Source organism: Clinocottus analis, unplaced genomic scaffold (assembly GCF_023055335.1).
Source record: "Clinocottus analis isolate CAN_PGR_092001 unplaced genomic scaffold, fCliAna1.0.p SCAF_3, whole genome shotgun sequence".
NCBI lineage: Eukaryota > Metazoa > Chordata > Actinopteri > Perciformes > Cottidae > Clinocottus > Clinocottus analis.
Window position 1 is genome coordinate 2,986,541 of NW_027176042.1, and position 18,274 is coordinate 3,004,814.

Sequence of the window (18,274 nt, forward strand, 5' to 3'; positions counted from 1 at the left end):
GTGTCAAACTTGACAGCTTCAATCATGTTTTCTCCGTGAGGCCTGATGCTTTCCGGCAACACCAGTCCGGAGTTCTCCATCTGTTCAGCAAATAAAACTCACAACAGTTTGCATGAAATGCTGGCACATCATGAAATTTACAGCAAAAGACCAATCTAGGGCTAGTGGCGCAATGTATAACGCGTCTGACTACGGATCTGAAGATTCTGGGTTCAACTCCTGGCTAGCTCATGCAGTTCTTTAGCTTGTTAATCCTGGTCCAACAAGTCCCTGTATAACACTGTAAAAAACTAATCTGACGTCTACTCTGAACATTTGAAGTTGCACCTGAACTTCAAACAATTCTTGAACAATGACATAGCTTGATGCTAGTTTTTAAAGTTCCTGCTCTGATAACTATTAATTCCAGTACATTTACAGCTGTAAAAAGGCTGAATGATGTGTGAGCTGGTTTTTGCGTTAAAAAATAAGCATGTGGCCGTGATCGTATAGTGATTAGTACCCGCTATTTAACGCTTTTTTAAACTTCCCAGGCCCAAAAAACACAAAACATGGCCTGGAACTGAATAAAAATGCGGTTGCTGTCTTCAGCTCAACTGGTGCAAGAAGTCCCATAATGCTCATACAATCAAATCTTCCACATAAGAGTAGGAGCCAAAGTCTTTCAAAGAGGTGGAGAATGCAGGCATCGATCCCGCTACTTCTCGCATGCTAAGCGAGCGCTCTACCATTTGAGCTAATTCCCCACAATTGGTTTAAGTCTCAGGGAAGAGCCGCCTATATCTCCTCCTCTACCCCCGCCAGTTTAAACTTTTCCAAACATTCCAGACCGGTGTAATCACTTTGGAAGGTTTAAGTCTGAGCAGCCATTGCGACAACATGGGCCCTGATCCTCCCCAATTAGCGGATGACACTTTAAACAACAAACTTGTTTTCTCTCAATATCAAAAAAGAAAGTCTTTCAAAGAGGTGGAGAATGTGGGCATCGATCCCACTGCCTCTCGCATGCGAAGCAAGCACTCTACCACTTGAGCTAATTCCCCTCTGTGCAAGAGGGCAATGGATCAACGTGCCAGGCCTCCTCCTACCCGCATATTCTCCTACCCGCTATTTAACGCTTTTTTCAACTTTCCAGGCCAATAAAAAACACACAAAAAATGGCCTGGAAGTGAATTTTATGGTGACATTTGGTAGTTGCAATCTTTGAAATACTTTGTGGACTCCACTGGGATCCAATGAAGACAGGGTAGGCCAGAAGCCATTGCGACAACATGCTCGATGATCCTCAGAAGCCATTGCGACAACATGCTCCCTGATCCTGCCCAATTAGCGGAGGACACTTTAAACAAGAAACTTGTTTTCCCTCAATATCAGAAAATGAAGTCTTTCACAGAGGTGGTGAATGCGGGCATCAATCCTGCTACTTCTCGCATGCTAAGCGAGCACTCTACCATTTGAGCTAATTCCCCAAGAGTAGTTTATGTCTCAGGCAAGAGACGCCTATATCTCCTCCTCTACCCCGCCAGGTCACACTTTTCCAAACATTCCTGACCTGTATAATCAGTTTGGAAGGTGAACTGGATTGGACCTTTTACGCAAGTGCATTGAGACGACGAGGTGGCCGAGTGGTTAAGGCGATGGACTGCTAATCCATTGTGCTATGCACGCGTGGGTTCGAATCCCATCCTCGTCGCAGTCAACTTTACTTTGGTCTGCCATGTCATGGGCATAACATGCACCATTGAGCTCAAGACCCAAGCAAAATGCAATTTCAAGATTAGAAATTGCTAATTTCAAACAATTAAAGTCTAGAACGTATTGCTCTTTCATGATTTATTTGTTAAACAACAGTGATTCTACTGTTTCTACTCCAAGTTATGGTGAAATAAAAACACGGTTGCTGTCTTCAGCTCAACTGGTGCAAGAAGTCCCGTAATGCTCGTACAATCTTCCACATAAGAGTAGGAGCCAAAGTCACTTGGAGAATGTGGGCATCGATCCCACTGCCTCTCGCATGCAAAGCAAGCGCTCTACCACTTGAGCTAATTCCCCTAAGCTGAAAAGCGCAACGGATCGACGTGCCTGGCCTCCTCCTACCCGCCTGTTCTCCTACCCGCTATTTAACGCTATTTACCACTTGAGCTAATTCCCCTCTGCTGAAAAGTGCAACGGATCAACGTGTCTGGCCTCCTCCTACCCGCCTGTTCTCCTACCCGCTATTTAACGCTTTTTTAAACTTCCCAGGCCCATAAAAACACAAAAAATGGCCTGGAAGTGAATTTTATGGTGACATTTGGTAGTTGCAATCTTTGCAATACTTTGTGGACTCCACTTGGATCCAATGAAGATAGGGTAGACCAGCAGCCATTGCGACAACATGCTCGATGATCCTCAGAAGCCATTGCGACAACATGCTCCATGATCATGCCCGATTAGTGGAGGACACTTTAAACAACAAGCTTGTTTTCCTCTCAATATCAGAAAACAGAGTCTTTCAAAGACGTGGAGAATGTGGGCATCGATCCCACTGCCTATCACATGCAAAGCAAGCACAGCTCAACTGGTGCAAGAAGTCCCAGAATGCTCATACAATCAAATCTTCCACATAATAGTAGAAGCCAAAGTCACTTGGAGAATGTGGGCATCGAGCCCACTGCCTTTCGCATGCAAAGCAAGCGCTCTACCACTTGAGCTAATTTCCCTCTGCTGAAAACTGCAACGGATCAACGTGTCTGGCCTCCTCCTACCCGCCTTTTCTCCTACCCGCTATTTAACGCTTTTTTAAACTTCCCAGGCCCATAAAAACACAAAAAATGGCCTGGAAGTGAATTTTATGGTGAAATTTGGTAGTTGCAATCTTTGCAATACTTTGTGGACTCCACTGGGATCCAATGAAGACAGGGTAGGCCAGCAGCCATTGCAACAAGATGCTTCCTGATCCTGCTCCAGGTCAATAAAACTCACCTTGTCCACTTCCTATGCAGCTTACGGCCACACCACTCTGATTGCTCCTGATCTCGTTCGATCTCAGAAATTAAGCAGAGTCGGACCTAGTCAGTACTTGGATAGGAGACCTCCTGGGAATACCAGGTGCTATTAGATTTTTTAAATGCCGAATAATAAACACTCTTGTTCCCTCCAAGTCAATAAAACTCACCTTCTCCGCTTGCTATGCAGCTGATGGCCACACCACTCTGATTGCGTCTGATCTCGTTGGATCTCAGAAGCTAAGCAGAGTCGGGCCTAGTCAGTACTTCGATGGGAGACCTCCTGGGTATACCAGGAGCTATAAGCTTTTTTAAATGCCGAATAATAAACACTCTCATTCTCTCCAGGTCAATAAAACTCACTTTGGCCGCTTCCTATGTAGGTTACGGCCATAACACTCTGTATCAGCCAGATCTCGGAAGTTAAGCGGAGTTGGGCTTGGCCAGTACTTGGGTGGGAGACCTCCTGGGAATACCAGGTGCTATAAGCTTTTTTAAATGCCGAATAATAAACACTCTAGTTCTCTCCAGGTCAATAAAACTCACTTTGACCGCTTCCCATGTAGCTTACGGCCACACCACTCTGATTGCGCCTGATCTCGTTCGATCTCAGAAGCTAAGCAGAGTCGGGCCTAGTCAGTACTTGGATGGGAGACCTCCTGGGAATACCAGGTGCTATAAGCCTTTTTAAATGCCTAAAAATAAACACTGTAGTTCCCTCCAGGTCAATAAAGCTCACCTTGTCCGCTTCCTATGCAGCTTACGGCCACACCACTCTGATTGAGCCTGATCTCGTCAGCTCTCAGAAGTTAAGCAGAGTTGGGCTTGGCCAGTACTTGAATGGGAGACCTCCTGGGAATACCAAGTGCTGTAAACTTTTTTAAATGCCGAATAATAAACACTCTAGTTCTCTCCAGGTCAATAAAACTCACCTTGTCCGCTTCCTAGCCAGCTTACGGCCACACTGCTCTGATTGCGCCTGATCTCGTTTGATCTGACAAGCTAAGCAGAGTCGGGCCTAGTCACTACTTGGATGGGAGACCTCCTGGGAATTCTAGGTGCTATAATCTTTTTCTATGCTTGATAGATTCTCCCCAGGTCTTTTTCTATGCTTGTAGTTCTCCCCAGGTCAATTAAACTCACTTTTGCCGCACCCTTTTCAGCTTACAGCCACACCACACTGTTTGCAACCTGACTTTGTCTGAACTCAGAAGCTAAGCAGAGTTGGGCCTGTTTAGTACCTGGATGGAAGACCGCCTGGGAATACCAGGTGCTGTAAGCATTTTTGTATGCTTAAAAATCCAGTTCTCTCCAGGTCATGAAAACTCACTTTGGCCCCAAACATTCTCATCTTACGTCCACACCCCACTGATTGCGCCAGATCTCATCTGAACTCAGATGCTAAGCAAAGGTGGGCCTGGTTAGTACTTGGATCGGAAACCGCCTGGAATACCAGGTTCTGTAAGATTTTTTTACGCTTAATACTTAAACATCCAATTCTCCCCAGGTCAATAAAACTCACTTTGGCCACTACATTTTCAGCTTATGGCCACACCCCCCTGATTGCGCCTGATCTCGGAAGCTAAGCAGAGTTGCGTCTGGTCAGTACTTGGCTGGGAGACCACCTGGGAATACCAGGTGCTGTAAGCTTTTTTATGATGCCTAATATTTAAAACTCCTGTTCACCACCATCAGCAGGACTTATCACGCAGTCCCTCGTGCTGCACTGGGAAACTCTGACCTCGCCATGGTTCACCTGATTCCCTCATACCGGCAGAAACTAAAACTCTGCAAACCTGTGTTGAGGAAATTCAAGAACTGGACCAGTGAGGCTTGGGAGGATCTTCGGTCGTGCTTGGACTGCACTGACTGGGACGTTTTCAGGACTGCTACCAACAGTTTGGATGAGTACACAGAGGCTGTAACTTCATACATCAGCTTCTGTGAGGACAGCTATGTTCCATCCAGCTCCAGGGTGAGCCACAACAACGACAAACCCTGGTTCACACCAGAGCTCAGAACGCTATGCTTGCAGAAGGACCAGGCGTTTAGGAGTGGGGACAATGACTTGTTCACAGAGTCAATATAGAGGTTTAGTAAGGCGGTGAGAGATGCTAAACGACTGTATTCTGAGAAACTGCAACATCAGCTCTCAGCAAGTGACTCTACTTCTGTCGGGAGAGGTCTCAGGCAGATCACCAACTACAAGCCTAAAACCCCCCACTCCATGAACGACCTCCGCCTGGCAGACGAGCTGAACGACTTCTACTGCCGCTTTGAAAGATAATGCAGCAGTCCTGACGCCATCCCCCACAGGCCCATCATCCAGCCACAAACCCCCAACGCCCCCTCCCCCAGCCCATAAGGGGCTAGCAAACTAAAGTGCTTGGTTCCATGGTGTAATGGTCAGCACTCTGGACTCTGAATCCAGTGATCCGAGTTCAAGTCTCGGTGGAACCTTCATCATGCACAAGGAAAATGACTGTCACGTTGTTCCCATGCTGTAGTAAAACTCAAATGGGATATGGAGATAAGTCAGACAATGCAAGTAGCCACGAATGTTTGGCGTGCACGTCTAAAGGCACAACTTTGATCATTTGCGACCATTCGAGGATGTTTTTTTCCAATGACAGAAGGCTTTGTTTATTTAAGACACGAAGCCTAAAATGTTAATTCACCATGTCTCAGACATACTGATCATAGAGATGCATTGGCCGGGAATCGAACCCAGGTCAACTGCTTGGAAGGCAGCTATGCTCACCACTATACCACCAATGCACAAAAAGAACCTGGCATGATGACACAAAAATTGAATGAACTGAAATGTAAGTCAGCGCGTAACATTGGGAACTGACAGATTTACCTTCAACCACAACAAGGAAATTAAAGAGCTTGGTTCCATGGTGTAAAGGTCAGCACTTTGGACTTTGAATCCAGTGATCCGAGTTCAAGTGTCGGTGGAACCTTCATTATGCATATGGAAAACAACTGCCACGTTGTTCCCATGCTGTTGTGAAACTCAAATGGGATATGGAGATAAGTCAGGCAATGGAAGTAGCCACAAATGTTTGGCGTGCACTTCTAAAGGCACAACTTTGATCATTGGCAAGACATTTGCGGCGGTTCAAGGACTTTTTTTCCAATGAAAGAAGGCTTTGTTTATTTAAGACGGTAACCCTAAAATGTTGATTCAACATGTCTAGGACATAAGTGGACGTACTGATCGTAGAGATGCATTGGCTGGGAATCGAACCCAGGTCAACTGCTTGGAAGGCAGCTATGCTCACCACTATACCACCAATGCACAAAAAGAGTCTGGCATGATGACACAAAAATTGAATGAACTGAAATGTAAGTCAGTGTGTAACATTGGGAACTATCACAAGTACCTTCAGCCATAACAAGCTAACTAAAGTGCTTGGTTCCATGGTGTAATGGTCAGCACTCTGAATCCAGTGATCTGAGTTCAAGTCTCGGTGGAACCTCCATTATGCACAAGGAAAACCACTGTCACGTTGTTCCCATGCTATAGTAAAACTCAAATGGGATATGGAGATAAGTCAGACAACACAAGTAGCCACAAATGTTTGGCGTGCACTTCGAAAGGCACAACTTTGATCATTCGCAAGACATTTGCGACCATTCAAGGACGGTTTTTTTCCAATGAAAGAAGGCTTTGTTTATTTAAGACAGGAAGCCTAAAATGTTAATTCACCATGTCTAGGACATAAGTGGACATACTGATCATAGAAATGCATTGGCCGGGAATCGAACCCAGGTCAACTGCTTGGAAGGCAGCTATGCCCACAACTATACCACCAATGCACAAAAAGAAACTGGCATGATGACAAAAAAATTTAATGAACTAAAATGTAAGTCAGCGCGTAACATTGGGAACTGACAGATTTACCTTCAGCCACAACAAGGAAATTAAAGAGCTTGGTTCCATGGTGTAAAAGTCAGCACTTTGGACTTTGAATCCAGTGATCCGAGTTCAAGTCTTGGTGGAACCTTCATTATGCATATGGAAAACAACTGCCACGTTGTTCCCATGCTGTTGTGAAACTCAAATGGGATATGGAGATAAGTGAGACAATGCAAGTAGCCACAAAATTCGGCGTCAACCTCCAAAGGCACAACTTTGATCATTCGCAAGACATTTGCGGCGATCCAAGTACACTATTTTTCCAATCGAAGAACACGTTGTTTATTTAAGACAGTCACCCTAAAATGTTCAGCCACCATGTCCAGGACATATTGATCATAGAGATGCATTGGCTGGGAATCAAACCCAGGTCAACTGCTTGGAAGGCAGCTATGCTCACCACTATACCACCAATGCACAAAAAGAGACTGGCATGATGACACAAAAATTGAATGAACTGAAATGTAAGTCAGCGTGTAACATTGGGAACTATCACAAGTACCTTCAACCACAACAAGGAAATTCAAGAGCTTGGTTCCATGGTGTAAAGGTCAGCACTTTGGACTTTGAATCCAGTGATCCGACTTCAAGTCTCAGTGGAACCTTCATTATGCACATGGAAAACAACTGCCACGTTCTTCCCGTGCTGCATGTTGGTGTTGTTTAAGCTATTCTTGTTGTACTCTGACATTCGTCTTACTTCACACAGTGTCAAACTTGACAGCTTCAGTCGTGTTTTCTGCGTGAAGCCTTATGCTTTCCGGCTACACCAGTCTGAAGTTCTCCATCTGTTCAGCAAATAAAACGCACAACAGTTTGCATGAAATGCTGGCACATCATGAAATTTACAGCAAAAGTGTCACTGTAGTGCTAGTGGCGCAATGGATAACGCGTCTGACTACGGATCAGAAGATTCTAGGTTCGACTCCTGGCTAGCTCGTGCAGTTCTTTAGCTTGTTCACAGATTGATCCTGGTCCAACAAGTCCCTGTATAACACTGTAAAAAAAAAACTCATCTGTCGTCTACTCTGAACATGTGAAGTTTCACCTTAGTTTCAAACAATTCTTGAACGACGATATAGCTTGATGCTAGTTTTTAAAATTCCTGCTCTAATAACTATTAATTCCAGTAGATTTACAGCTGTAAAAAGGCTGAATGATGTGTAAACTGACTTTTATGTTAAAAGATAAGCACTGTATCAATCATGTGGCCGTGATCGTATAGTGGTGAGTACTCTGCGTTGTGGTCGCAGCAACCCCGTTTGGAATCCGGGTCACGGCAGCATGTTGGTGTTGTTTAAGCTATTCTTTTTGTACTCTGACATTCGTCTTACTTCACACAGTGTCAAACTTGACAGCTTCAGTCGTGTTTTCTGCGTGAAGCCTTATGCTTTCCGGCTACACCAGTCCGGAGTTCTCCATCTGTTCAGCAAATAAAACTCACAACAGTTTGCGTGAAATACTGGAACATCATAAAATTTACGTGCAGTTCTTTAGCTTGTTCACAGATTGATCCTGGTCCAACAAGTCCCTGTATAATACTGTAAAAATCTAATCTGACATCTATTCTGAACATTTCAAGTTGCACCTGAACTTCAAACAATTCTTGAACAATGGTATAGCTTGATGCTAGTTTTTCAAGTTCCTGCTCTGATAACTATTAATTCCAGTACATTTACAGCTGTAAAAAGGCTGAATGATGTGTGAGCTGGTTTTTGTGTAAAAAAATAAGCATGTGGCCGTGATCGTATAGTGATTAGTACCCGCTATTTAACGCTTTTTTATACTTCCCAGGCCGAAAAAACACAAAAAATGGCCTGGAACTGAAAAAAAACGCGGTTGCTGTCTTCAGCTCAACTGGTGCAAGAAGTCCCATAATGCTCATACTTCCAAATAAGAGTAGGAGCTAAAGTCACTTGGAGAATGCGGGCATCGATCCCACTACTTCTCGCATGCTAAGCGAGCGCTCTACCATTTGAGCTAATTCCCCACAATTGGGTTAAGGCTCATGGAAGAGCCACCTATATCTCCTCCTCTACCCCCACCAGTTCACACTTCTCCAAACATTCCGGACCGGTATAATCACTTTGGAAGGTTTAAGTCTGAGCAGCCATTGCGACAACATGGGCCCTGATCCTCCCCAATTAGCGGACGACACTTTAAACTACAAACTTGTTTTCTCTCAATATCAGAAAAGAAAGTCTTTCAAAGAGGTGGAGAATGTGGGCATCGATCCCACTGCCTCTCGCATGCAAAGCAAGCGCTCTACCACTTGAGCTAATTCCCCTCTGCACAAGAGGGCAATGGATCAACGTGCCAGGCCTCATCCTACCCGCCTATTCTCCTACCCGCTATTTCACGCTTTTTTCAACTTTCCAGGCCCATAAAAAACACACACAAAATGGCCTGGAACTGAATTTTAAGGTGACATTTGGTAGTTGCAATCTTTGAAATACTTTGTGGACTCCACTGGGATCCAATGAAGATAGGGTAGGCCAGCAGCCAGTGCAACAAGATGCTCCCTGATCCTGACCAATTAGCGGAGGACAATTAAAACAACAAACTTGTTTTCCCACAATATCAGAAAATAAAGTCTTTCAGAGAGGTGGAGAATGCCAGCATCGATCCCACTGCCTCTCGCATGCCATGCAAGCGCTCTACCACCACTCTCGGGATCAATAAAACTCACTTTGGCCACTTCCTTTGTAGCTTACGGCCACACCACTCTGATTGCGCCAGATCTCGTTCGATCTCAGAAGCTAAGCAGAGTTGGGCCTGGTCAGTATTTCCAAAGGAGACCTCCTGGGACGAGCAGGTGCTGTAGGCCTTTTTTATGCCTAATAATTACAACTTCAGTTCTCTCCAGATCAATAAAACTCACTTTGGCCGCTTCCTATGCAGCTTACAGCCACACCACTCTGATTGCGCCTGCTCTCGTTCGATCTCAGAAATTAAGCAGAGTCGGGCCTAGTCAGTATTTGGATGGGAGTCTCGCCACAAAATTTGGCATCTACCTCCAAAGGCACAACTTTGATCATTCGCAAGACATTTGCGGCGATCCAAGTACACTATTTTTCCAACGGAAGAACACGTTGTTTATTTAAGACAGTAACCCTAAAATGTTCAGCCACCATGTCCAGGACATATTGATCATAGAGATGCATTGGCTGGGAATCGAACCCAGGTCAACTGCTTGGAAGGCAGCTATGCTCACCACTATACCACCAATGCACAAAAAGAGCCTGGCATGATGACACAAAAATTGAATGAACTGAAATGTAAGTCAGTGTGTAACATTGGGAACTATCACAAGTACCTTCATCCATAACAAGCAAACTAAAGTGCTCGGTTCCATGGTGTAATGGTCAGCACTTTGGACTTTGAATCCAGTGATCCGAGTTCAAGTCTCGGTGGAACCTTCATTAAGCACATGGAAAACAACTGCCACGTTGTTCCCATGCTGTTGTAAAACTCAAATGTGATATCGAGATAAGTGAGACAATGCAAGTAGCCACAAAATTTGGCATCTACCTCCAAAGGCACAACTTTGATCATTCGCAAGACATTTGCGGCGATCCAAGTACACTATTTTTCCAATGAAAGAGCACGTTGTTTATTTAAGACAGTAACCCTAAAATGTTCAGCCACCATGTCCAGGACATATTGATCATAGAGATGCATTGGCTGGGAATCGAACCCTGGTCAAATGCTTAGAAGGGAGCTCTGCTAGCCACTATACCAACAATGCACTAAAAGGGCTTAGCATAGTTCCACAAAAATTGAATGAACTAAAATGTAACACAAGAAGGGACAGTAAATGTGCATTTAGCTTTCACATTTTCACGCTATCATTCTTTGTATTCCCTGTATATCCCGAAAAACCAACCCAAAATCCAAGTTCATCAATCCTCTTTCGTATCAAGGACAGTATCTCCGCTTGTCACGCGGAAGACCAGGATTCAATTCCTTGACGGGGAGCGTTCCGCTGGCAGGACAGGTGTCAAAATGCCCCAAGTTGTAAATGCACAGCATAAGGAAACGGGCGACAGGCTTTAAGAGACCCCTTGAGAACCAGACCCACCACTGGAGCTCACCCCCTGACCCGGCTCAGCATCAGACCCCGTGGACCCACACTTAAGCACACCCCTTCAGTTAAAACCCTTATTTGGCCCATTTAGAGTGTCGCAACCCTGGTGCTCTAGAATACGAGACTGACATTGGGGATACCGGTTTACATTTGGGTTAATACTGTGTGGTACTCGAGAATATGAGACACGTGGGATACTAGCTGACATTCAAACTCATTGCTGGTGTCTGATAGTCACAATTATGTCAGTCAGCTTCTCAAATGAAGCAAGATCGCAGGGGGAACCAGCCGCTAACAACAAGAAACAGGTCTGCAGCTCGTGCAGTTCTTTAGCTTGTTCACAGATTGATCCTCGTCCAACAAGTCCCTGTATATCACTGGAAAAAACTTATCTGACGTCTACTCTGAACATTTGAAATTGCACCTTATCTTAATAAATTCTTGAACAATGATATAGCTTGATGGTAGTTTTTAAAGTTCCTGCTCTAATAACTATTAATTCCAGTAGATTTACAGCTGTAAAAAGGCTGAATGATGTGTAAACTGACTTTTACTTTAAAAAATAAGCACTGTCAATCATGTGGCCGTGCATTGTGGTTGCAGCAACCCCGGTTCGAATCGGCAGCATGTTGGTGTTGTTTAAGCTATTCTTGTTGTACTCTGACATTCGTCTTAGTTCACACAGTGTCAAACTTGACAGCTACAGTTCCTTCTCTAATAACTATTAATTCCAGTAGATTTACAGCTGTAAGAAGGCTGAATGATGTGTAAACTGACTTTTATGTGAAAAAATAAGCACTGTGTCAATCATGTGGCTGTGATCGTATAGTGGTTAGTACTCTGCGTTGTGGTCGCAGCAACCCCGGTTTGAATCCGGGTCACAGCAGCATGTTGGTCTTGTTTAAGCTATTCTTGTTGTACTCTGACATTCGTCTTACTTCACACAGTGTCAAACTTGACAGCTTCAGTCGTGTTTTCTGCGTGAAGCCTTATGCTTTCCGGCTACACCAGTCTGAAGTTCTCCATCTGTTCAGCAAATAAAACTCACAACAGTTTGCATGAAATGCTGGCACATCATGAAATTTACAGCAAAAGTATCACTGTAGGGCTAGTGGCGCAATGGATAACGCGTCTGACTACGGATCAGAAGATTCTAGGTTTGACTCCTGGCTAGCTCGTGCAGTTCTTTAGCTTGTTAATCCTGGTCCAACAAGTCCCTGTATAACACTGTAAAAAACTAATCTGACGTCTACTCTGAACATTTGAAGTTGCACCTGAACTTCAAACAATTCTTGAACAATGACATAGCTTGATGCTAGTTTTTCAAGTTCCTGCTCTGATAACTATTAATTCCAGTACATTTACAGCTGTAAAAAGGCTGAATGATGTGTGAGCTGGTTTTTGCGTTAAAAAAAAAAGCATGTGGCCGTGATCGTATAGTGATTAGTACCCGCTATTTAACGCTTTTTTATACTTCCCAGGCCCAAAAAACACAAAAAATGGCCTGGAACTGAATAAAAACGCGGTTGCTGTCTTCAGCTCAACTGGTGCAAGAAGTCCCATAATGCTCATACTTCCAAATAAGAGTAGGAGCCAAAGTCACTTGGAGAATGTGGGCATCGATCCCACTGCCTCTCGCATGCAAAGAAAGCACTCTACCACTTGAGCTAATTCCCCTCTGCTGAAAAGTGCAACGGATCAACGTGCCAGGCCTCCTCCTACCTGCCTGTTCTCAAGAGAGACGCCTATATCTCCTCCTCTACCCCCGCCAGGTCACACTTTTCCAAACATTCCAGACCTGTATAATCAGTTTGGAAGGTGAACTGGATCGGACCTTTCACGCAAGGGCGTTGAGACGACGAGGTGGCCATGGATCAACGTGCCATGCCTCCTCCTACCCGCCTATTCTCCTACCCGCTATTTAACGCTTTTTTTTAACTTTCCAGGCCCATAAAAAACACAAAAAAAATGGCCTGGAACTGAATTTTATGGTGACATTTGGTAGTTGCAATCTTTGCAATACTTTGTGGACTCTACTGGGATCCAATGAAGACAGGGTAGGCCAGCAGCCATTGCGACAACATGCTCGATGATCCTCAGAAGCCATTGCGACAACATGCTCCCTGATCATGCCCGATTAGCGGAGGAAGCTTTAAACAACAAGCTTGTTTTCCTCTCAATATCAGAAAACAAAGTCTTTCAAGGAGGTGGAGAATGTGGGCATCGATCCCACTACTTCTCGCATGCTAAGCGAGCACTCTACCATTTGAGCTAATTCCCCACAATCGGTTTAAGGCTCAGGGAAGAGCCGCCTATATCTCCTCCTCTGCCCCCGCCAGTTCACACTTCTCCAAACATTCCGGACCGGTATAATCACTTTGGAAGGTTTAAGTCTGAGCAGCCATTGCGACAACATGGGCCCTGATCCTCCCCAATTAGCGGACGACACTTTAAACAACAAACTTGTTTTCTCTCAATATCAGAAAAGAAAGTCTTTCAAGGAGGTGGAGAATGTGGGCATCGATCCCACTGCCTCTCGCATGCAAAGCAAGCTCTATGCTCAATATCCCACTTTGGCAAAACCCCCACTTTAATAAAACTAGTTCATGCTTTTTAACATGTTATGGATACCACGCCCCCCAGACCAGATACGGGTCAAAACTCTGAATCTGAAAAAGGGAGTTTTGTTTTGTTTTTTCAACAACAAAACTTTCTTTTTCAGGTTCAAATTTTTTTTTCCAAATGAACAATACATATGACCTGGATTTGGCTTCATAGTCGGACACCTTCTTTGTTTTGGAAGAAGAAAATTATGTTTTGCACCACGCATCAGCATTTGGGTCCTCATTCAGCCGTGACACTTCTGCTGTATTTGTATTTTTATTATCATTAAAAACTTTCATCCAACTATATTCAGGGAAGAAGAGAGTTTGTTTATTCTAAGCAGAGATTACCTTCAAAAAGTTAAAGTAATCAGTGTTTCTTTCAGAGAAATGATCTCCTTTGTAAACAAGTGTTACACAGTCTCTCTCAAACTGCTCCTCCTCCTGGAATGAACTACAGCTTTAAAACCGCTCCCTGTTCTTCCTGTTCTCCAACATTGCAATAGGTGAATGTAACCAACATAGAGGTAAAGAGCAGCAGCTGACGCGCCCCGTTCACTGCAGAGACACGTGTTATTCAGATCAGAGCTCAAAGTAGAATTACTTATGAGAAAGTGAAACTTATACAGTCATTGTCTTTGAGAGGTGAAATAGCAGAGAAAGGAGTTCAGCTGGACCGGGAAAGCTTCTCTTGTTCCATCTGTCTGGATCTACTGAAGGACATATTCCCTGTGGACACAGTTACTGCATGAACTGTATTAAGGTCTACTGGGATGAAGAGGATGGGAAGAAACTCCAAAGCTGCCCTCAGTGTAGGAAGACCTTCACACTGAGGCCTGTCTTGGTGAAAAACACCATGTTAGGAGATTTAGTGGAGCAACTGAAGAAGACTGGACTCCAAGCTGCTGCTGCTGCTGATCACTGCTATGCTGGACCTGAAGACGTGGCCTGTGATGTCTGCACTGGGAGGAGACGGAAAGCCTTCAAGTCCTGTTTGGTATGTCAGGCTTCTTACTGTGAGAAACACCTTCAGCCTCATTATGAAGCGGCTTCATTAAAGAAAAACAAGCTGGTGAAGCCCTCCATCAAGCTCCAGGAGAACATTTGCTCTCGTCACGATGAGGTGACGAAGATCTTCTGCCGTACTGATCAGCAGCGTATCTGTTATCTCTGTTTAATGGAGGAACATAAAGGCCACGACACAGTCTCAGCTGCAGCAGAAAGAACTGAGAGGCAGAGAGAGCTGGAGGGGAGTCGACTGAACATCCAGCAGAGAATCCAGGACAGAGAGAAGGACGTGAAGCTGCTTCATCAGGAGGTGGAGGCCATCAATCTCTCTGCTGATAAAACAGTGGAGGACAGTGAGAAGACCGTCAAAATGTAAAGAACAGAAATATGCTGAATGCTTTCATGCTGGTACGAAATTAATGAATGGTTATAAAATATCTTGTGTTTAAAATTGTCAGTGTCTCTGAAAGGAAGTGTAGCTGTCCTCAACACGTCAGGGTGGTTCCTCCTCACTGGTGACAGCTCGCTCTGTTTAAAGCATGTGATATGAAGTGTTGAGGAATAAAGAACCTTTGATGGTTTACATTGGCGGTTTTGCTGATGTTGATTCTGTTAAATTATTAAAACCTATTAAATTGAATAGTATTTGTTACGTCTCCAATGTGTATTTTTGTTCATATTCAAATTCCATCTACACAATTATTGTGTTGAATAAAAAATGCAACAAAAAACAAGAGATGTTTCAAAAAAGGATCTGTACACCTGGACAGGTTTGTCTCAGGGCTCATGTAGAGACAGATAAAAAGACTTCATATGAGTTCAATGAAAGTATCTTTGCCTCAATAAACTTTAATGATCATTCCTTCTCTGTTTCAGGTGATGGGTGACCTTTCTCACACATACTTTGTCACTTGGACTTTTTTAACAAATAAGCAACTTTCTTGGTTTTATATGAAATCACAAGTCTAATAGAAAACCTTGTCCTTGTCATGAATGTAACAAATAAGTGTAATGTGTTGTGGCACTGTGCATAACTGCTGCATCACAATGGGTTTGATGAGGTCTATTATTTTAACACAAAGTACTTCCAATAAAAACAACCAGGACTTTAGTTGTTATATGGGAAGTTTTCTCGATTTTCTTCAAATCTTTGAGCACTATAAAGATAATTCATGTCCATTATATATTAAACTATCAGTATAACTGTCAGTAGGCTACACAAAAAAGAATATTCTGCAAAGTTGAGAAAATATTTCTCTTAATTTGGATGAACTGTTTAAATGCCTGTAGGTTTGATTTCTCTGTCAGAGGATTTTATTGTGTTAAACATTTTAATTACCTGAGATCCAGACTTCAATTTATAGATTCAACTGTGATGTTCATATACTAAAGAAGTGAGTGTGGAGAGAAAACCTGCTTTGATTATTTATCAACTCAAGATTATGAATGAAGATTATGAATGAAGATTTTATGATGTATAAAAGTCTGTCATCTGCAAACAAACTGATTTCATGATGTGAGACTGAGATGAGAAGTCTGAGATAATGATGCATTTCATTGTGAACTATGTGATCGTGTGTGTGTGTATGTGTGTGTGTGTGTGTGTGTGTGTGTGTGTGTGTGTGTGTGTGTGTGTCTTCAGTGAAGTGTATCAGTCTCTTCAGTAGCTTCCAGCTGCAGCAGTCAGTTCAGTTTCTGTTCAGTCTGACTGAGGGAGGTTTTTGTACGACGCTTTTTCACTGTGTGAACACCGACTGACTGTTGATGTAATGGTCACTCTGACAGTAGTAAACTGCTGCATCTTCAGTCTGGACTCCACTGATGGTCAGAGTGAAGTCAGAGTTTGATCCACTGCCTGTAAAACGAGCTGGAATCCCTGATTGTCGATTGTTTGCTCCCCAAATAAGCAGTTTAGGAGCTTCTCCATCTCTCTGTTGGTACCAGGCTAATAAGTGATATGGGTTATTGTAATAAACATTCTGACTGGTGTGACATGAGATGGAGACGGAGCCTCCCACAGCAGAGCTCACTGCTCCAGGCTGAGTCACTGTGACCTGTCCTCTGGACTCTGAGGACACAGAGACAAAGACATAAAGCAGCGTCACGGTTTAGTCGGCTTCACTTCAGAGGGACGATGTTCATAGAGGAGAGGAGTTTGATTCTCTGGACTTTACCTGTGAAGCAGCAGCAGAGGAGAGTCCACATGAGGACGCAGATCAAAGTCATGTTTTTGATGAGGAGGATTTCTGTGTCTTCTGCTGTGATGAAGGACAGCTGTCAGTCATCCAGTGTCCAACTCTCAGGACTATAAAGTCTCCCAGAGCACTGGAGCATGGTGCTGCTGATGCAAAGTGGCTCTCTATGGAAATGCTCTGACGGACTCCAACAGGGACTTGATGACTCTGATGATGCTGATGATCAATGGATCAATCACTTCATCAGAGTATTGATCAGGAATGTGTCAAAGCTCATTTCAGTCTTTAGTTTGAGTTTAGAGGAAACATTTTATTCTAGAATGTTTTGAAAAATGTCTCTAATGTAAGAGTACACAAATCACCATCACTGTGTTTCAAATTCATACAAAATAACTATTTATTTGATCCACACTCAAGATGATAAAAAATATGTCATCTACATTAATTTGACATGATGTGACAATTTGGACTTAATTAAGAAAGTGTGTGTGTTTGACTTTCTCTGAAAAATTCTAAAAAAAAATAAACATTTTACTATTTACTACTACTTTTACTATTTTTTATCAAGACATGATTGTTTTAATATATGGCTAAATGATGACTTTAATTTGTATATTCATTGAGTTTTTAATGCGATAGTTATGACTCCATCTTTCTCCCAGACTGATGATTTTAAAGCCATTCAACATGTTTTATGAGTTTGTAAAACGTATTTCATTAGTTAACGTTATTTATTTGAATGAGTCAGTAATGAAGTCTGAGTGTTGATGATTCCTGCTGACATGAAGAGAACAAACATCTCATCATGTCTGAGGTTTTGGCTTGAATCTGGAAATACTTCAGATAGTTAAAACAATAAAAGCCTCACAATCGTCATCTTTACTGTAATATATTTAACTGTGCAACTCAGAAGGAAGAAGGCCAGTACAGATGTTTTATCTTCAGTGCTGAAACCTGTCTGTTGTCACGCTCACTGAGCTCAGAGAGGGAAGTGAGACCTTTAAGATCAGTTTCATCCAATCTGAGAAAGACCAACACAACTAGTCGCCTCCTCTGCTGCCCCTCATATGAACTCTGACTCTCTCTCTCTCTGCAGTGGGCCGAGTCGCCCCCACCCTGACGGTGCTGCCCCCCTCCAGTGAGGAGCTGCAGCAGGGGAAGGCCACGCTCATGTGCCTGGCCAACAAGGGCTTCCCCTCAGACTGGAGTCTGGCCTGGAAGGTGGACGGCAGCAGCAGCAGCAGCAGCAGCAGCAGCAGCAGCAGCAGCAGCTGGGAGGAGAGCAGCAGTCTCGGGGTGCTGGAGAAGGACGGCCGCTACAGCTGGAGCAGCACCCTGAGGCTCCCTGCAGACCAGTGGAGGAAGGTGGGCTCTGTGACCTGTGAGGCCAGCCAGGGCTCCCAGACTCCGCTCTCAGATACACTGAGGAGAGACCAGTGTTCCCAGTCCTGAGCTGCCTCACTGGGACT

General features: G+C 43.8%; 12 non-coding genes, 7 pseudogenes and 1 gene segment (V, D, J or C); 16 read left to right on the top strand and 4 right to left on the bottom strand.

Annotated features, from left to right (window-relative positions):
* The first annotated feature begins 1,611 nt into the window (after window positions 1-1,611).
* trnas-gcu (transfer RNA serine (anticodon GCU)) lies at window positions 1,612-1,693 on the top strand. Its single transcript has one exon. It is a non-coding gene; the product is annotated as a tRNA-Ser (tRNA).
* Window positions 1,694-2,983: 1,290 nt separating this feature from the next.
* LOC137797659 (5S ribosomal RNA) lies at window positions 2,984-3,102 on the top strand (annotated as a pseudogene).
* A 74-nt stretch (window positions 3,103-3,176) lies between these two features.
* Window positions 3,177-3,295, top strand: LOC137797636 (5S ribosomal RNA; annotated as a pseudogene).
* Window positions 3,296-3,552: 257 nt separating this feature from the next.
* Window positions 3,553-3,671, top strand: LOC137798119 (5S ribosomal RNA). The gene has a single exon (XR_011079223.1). It is a non-coding gene; the product is annotated as a 5S ribosomal RNA (ribosomal RNA).
* Window positions 3,672-3,745: 74 nt separating this feature from the next.
* On the top strand, window positions 3,746-3,864 carry LOC137797204 (5S ribosomal RNA). Its single transcript, XR_011078810.1, has one exon. It is a non-coding gene; the product is annotated as a 5S ribosomal RNA (ribosomal RNA).
* A 74-nt stretch (window positions 3,865-3,938) lies between these two features.
* Window positions 3,939-4,057, top strand: LOC137797734 (5S ribosomal RNA; annotated as a pseudogene).
* A 92-nt stretch (window positions 4,058-4,149) lies between these two features.
* Window positions 4,150-4,269, top strand: LOC137797586 (5S ribosomal RNA; annotated as a pseudogene).
* A 259-nt stretch (window positions 4,270-4,528) lies between these two features.
* LOC137797798 (5S ribosomal RNA) lies at window positions 4,529-4,637 on the top strand (annotated as a pseudogene).
* Window positions 4,638-5,375: 738 nt separating this feature from the next.
* On the top strand, window positions 5,376-5,447 carry trnaq-cug (transfer RNA glutamine (anticodon CUG)). Its single transcript has one exon. It is a non-coding gene; the product is annotated as a tRNA-Gln (tRNA).
* Window positions 5,448-5,693: 246 nt separating this feature from the next.
* On the bottom strand, window positions 5,694-5,765 carry trnag-ucc (transfer RNA glycine (anticodon UCC)). The gene has a single exon. It is a non-coding gene; the product is annotated as a tRNA-Gly (tRNA).
* Window positions 5,766-5,881: 116 nt separating this feature from the next.
* Window positions 5,882-5,953, top strand: trnaq-uug (transfer RNA glutamine (anticodon UUG)). The gene has a single exon. It is a non-coding gene; the product is annotated as a tRNA-Gln (tRNA).
* Window positions 5,954-6,219: 266 nt separating this feature from the next.
* trnag-ucc (transfer RNA glycine (anticodon UCC)) lies at window positions 6,220-6,291 on the bottom strand. Its single transcript has one exon. It is a non-coding gene; the product is annotated as a tRNA-Gly (tRNA).
* A 966-nt stretch (window positions 6,292-7,257) lies between these two features.
* Window positions 7,258-7,329, bottom strand: trnag-ucc (transfer RNA glycine (anticodon UCC)). Its single transcript has one exon. It is a non-coding gene; the product is annotated as a tRNA-Gly (tRNA).
* A 450-nt stretch (window positions 7,330-7,779) lies between these two features.
* On the top strand, window positions 7,780-7,852 carry trnar-acg (transfer RNA arginine (anticodon ACG)). The gene has a single exon. It is a non-coding gene; the product is annotated as a tRNA-Arg (tRNA).
* Window positions 7,853-9,620: 1,768 nt separating this feature from the next.
* Window positions 9,621-9,739, top strand: LOC137797720 (5S ribosomal RNA; annotated as a pseudogene).
* Window positions 9,740-10,071: 332 nt separating this feature from the next.
* Window positions 10,072-10,143, bottom strand: trnag-ucc (transfer RNA glycine (anticodon UCC)). Its single transcript has one exon. It is a non-coding gene; the product is annotated as a tRNA-Gly (tRNA).
* Window positions 10,144-10,259: 116 nt separating this feature from the next.
* trnaq-uug (transfer RNA glutamine (anticodon UUG)) lies at window positions 10,260-10,331 on the top strand. Its single transcript has one exon. It is a non-coding gene; the product is annotated as a tRNA-Gln (tRNA).
* Window positions 10,332-12,104: 1,773 nt separating this feature from the next.
* trnar-acg (transfer RNA arginine (anticodon ACG)) lies at window positions 12,105-12,177 on the top strand. Its single transcript has one exon. It is a non-coding gene; the product is annotated as a tRNA-Arg (tRNA).
* Window positions 12,119-14,986, top strand: LOC137796029 (E3 ubiquitin/ISG15 ligase TRIM25-like; annotated as a pseudogene).
* A 1,956-nt stretch (window positions 14,987-16,942) lies between these two features.
* Window positions 16,943-18,257, top strand: LOC137796030 (Ig kappa-b4 chain C region-like). The segment is given in 2 exon segments: window positions 16,943-16,961; window positions 17,902-18,257. Coding segments are annotated over 2 exon segments (375 nt in total).
* Window positions 18,258-18,274: the final 17 nt, after the last annotated feature.